We start from the raw sequence: 3,093 nt of genomic DNA on the forward strand, positions 1-3,093 counted from the left end.
ATCTTAGCATCAGCTAAGCACTGATTCCACGGGATGTCCCAGGCAGCGGCCGCTTGGAGTGGTCAAGGCTTTTGATAGTCGGGATAGATCCGGATGCTTCTGCAAGGCTGTTGACAGGTCTGTTGACAGGTTGCCAGAGAGATGGCCGATGCAAAAGGGCGTCCGTCTGACCTCATCCCGCAATTGCCCCCCCAGAGATGCAAGTGAGAGCTCGACTTTGACAGGTAATATTTTCAGATTGGATTCGTGGGAAGAGTGTGTGCAGCGGCTAGAATGAGTTCGCGCGGCTGCGAAGAATGGCCGTTGTAAAAGGCTGCATGTGATGTGTCCGATGTCGTTTCTATGGTCCCCCAAAAAAAAGGTGATGATTTCCGTCTATAATATGCCGTATATGCTCGCTTTGCTCAAATTGGAAGGGGTTAAAGTACAGCGGGAAGAGGTGTGTTGCAGCGGCGTATTAGATGAACTGTTGGCTGCGCGGTGTGTTGTGTGTGGAGAGAGGTGGTGAGAGGGAGATTTGTCTCTGTCTGGCCGTTTATTTGTATCCCACGAGCTTGGCGCAGCGCTCGCAGTAGTAGAGGTTGTGAGAGATGCGCACCATGCCGGCTGTGCTGGCGTCGTCGGTCGTTGTCGTCTCGGCAGATCGAGCGCACCGCATGCAGCGCAGCACCAGCACGGAGGCGCTTGGTCGAGGAGAAGAGTCCATTCTGACTGATGAGGAAGAGATGACTGCAGCAGCGGGCATCTTCTGTGAGTGTGCAGTGTAGTGTGAAAAGAAAAGAGGCTTTAGCTTGGATGGACGGTTCAGTTCAGGGCAGGCTGGATATGCTGCAAACGTCGATCCGAGGAAGGGAGTCGTTGGTTATTTGTATCTTGTGTCCCGTGTCGTCTGGCGAGCCGGAGGAGTCGGCGGGGTGGCTTAAACTGCAGCTTGCAGGTGACGTGACTCGAGGCCAGGGCTGTGAATATGCAAAGCGGCAGGCGGTAAGCTGATGCTGTCGTGGAGGATGCGAGCCAACAAGAGTGCAGAATCTTGGTCAATTCCGGTGATGTTTGGTCTTGTCGATGGTGTTGCAGCGTTGTAGTGTTGTAGTGTTCTAGCAGGAGAGAAGTGGGAAGAGGAAAAGAAGGTTTGGATGCAAACGGTTGATACTTGTACTAAGATGTGATCCAGAGGGAGGACGGGCCTTGGTTAAAGAAGTAAAGGGGTGCGCAGAGCGGTAGGGCCACGATAGAGGGCGTGCGCCGAGCAAAAAAGGGTTCCAGCAAGGCAACAGAGAGGATCCACGGCAGGGCAGTGGGCGATCGACGATGGAGTGGTCGGCCAGGATGGATGACAAGGGATCGGCTGAGGCCGCGAGTGCTCGGGCGCCGGAGAAGCGACAGACAGCAGGACGCAGCAGAGCAGGCGGGTGCTGCGGGCGTGTGGATTCGGCATGTGCCTTGTGTGCCGTTCGTTTCAGAGCCGCGCTATTCAAGGTGCAAACAAGACCAGACGTCAATGTGACTTTCTGTTGCGAGCCCGGCCTGCAGGCAATTCCGAGCAAGTAACTTGTTTTCACCACGCCCGAGTCCATGACAGTCTTCAGCCCTCAGCCCTCAACACTCAACACTCATCAAACCATGCCCTGGACATGGACGCTTTGCCCGAGCGTTTCCAGCTGGGCGACAGCAACAACAAGGTTCCCGGGCTGTACGCAGCGTATGAAGATAGGGGGGTGTTCAGCTGGAATACGGGATAAGTGCAAAGCAAGAAGGCTTAGCCAGCCCGGCCAGGGGACAGGGGGCGTGCGCAGCTCAGCATAGCCGGCAAAACGGGCAGGGGAGCAGGGCGTATGCATTTCAGAGCGTTTATGTGCATATGCAAGATACGAGGTCCTCTTTGGCGCTGAGGACCAAAAAAAATAAAAAATCCCAGAGCTTTCAGGGCGTTGTGCTAAGCTCAAAAGGCCACTTTTTTTTTTTCCCATCGAAGGGGCGTGCGTGGGCGCTGGAACCCGGCCTGTCTGGCATTTTCGAACCAGATTGAAGCTTGGTCCACTATGAAGTTTTTTTTCTTCTTGTGTGCCCGACGGTTTATAGATATGAGTAACAAGCAAAAGGAAGCCCATCCGATATTAATCTGGAACACATCAAAGGGCACGTTGTAGGCTTCGGGCTCAATGACTTGTGGATTCATTCATTCACATTGATGAAAACTTTTTCTTTCTTTCTATTCTCATAGTGGATCTTTGCAGGGGCATGTTTGTCAAAGACAGCATCATGGACCAAAGAAAACAGGAAAGCAATCAATAATTAGCAACCCGCCATTGCAGCGTAACCGTCACCGTCCTTCGCCTCACTGGCCTTAGCCGCAGGAGCCCAACGAAGCTTATCAGCCGATCTTGCGCTGGTTGGCCAGGCGAGCGCCGGGAGGATTCGACAGCAGCCGCAAGCCTTGCACACGCAAACGCCGATGGCCGTGACAGCTCCGACGAGGTTTCGACGTTGTGCATGTCTTGAGGGTCTCTCAGCTACCTACCGTAAGCTGCTGTCTCGCAGCCGGCCCCCCAAGCCGTTCCGTTCTTGGCATCGTTCGAGCGCAAGCTGTTTATGGGCCGTCCGGTCCGAGACTCTGTCTTTGGTAGCGTGCAGACGAGCAGCGCAAAATCAATATGCGGCTGCCTTGGTTATTGGTGGCTGTACACATGCACTCACTCACACCACAAATGGCGGTCCGCCGTGCATGCGTGGCCGCGAGAAAAAAAGACCAAGCTTGCTCCGAGAGAGGCAGTGGTACCAAAAAAAGAAACAGCAACAACACACAAGAGACAACAACAACAACACATGCAACGAGCCGTGACGCCGGCCAAACCAACTAGGAATGCCAAGTGTTATGCAGCATCTGTGGTTGCCGTGCACGTTTCTAATTACACGTAAGGGGGGGAACGTGCATTTCATTCATGGTGCCCAAAAGGACTCAAGTTGAAACGCTCAAAAGCTTACGACGACGACGAGAAACATGCCAGCGAAAGCTGAAGAAGCTCGTCCCACGGCTCATGTTGTTAGCCAGCCTCGACAGCCCAGCCCAAAGCCAACCGGGGACATCCCAGA

At 54.0% G+C, this 3,093-nt stretch overlaps 1 protein-coding gene across 1 annotated transcript; it reads left to right on the plus strand.

Moving 5' to 3' along the window:
• Positions 1-599: 599 nt before the first annotated feature.
• TGAM01_v207995 (hypothetical protein) lies at positions 600-923 on the plus strand (the record flags this gene model as incomplete). The annotated part of the gene is made up of 2 exons (XM_018805728.1): positions 600-750; positions 814-923. 2 exons carry the CDS (start codon positions 600-602, stop codon positions 921-923), a joined length of 261 nt encoding a protein of 86 aa, XP_018661151.1.
• Between the last annotated feature and the right edge of the window lie 2,170 nt (positions 924-3,093).

Source organism: Trichoderma gamsii (genome assembly GCF_001481775.2).
Source record: "Trichoderma gamsii strain T6085 chromosome Unknown Scaffold_31.2, whole genome shotgun sequence".
Taxonomy (NCBI): Eukaryota; Fungi; Ascomycota; class Sordariomycetes; order Hypocreales; family Hypocreaceae; genus Trichoderma; species Trichoderma gamsii.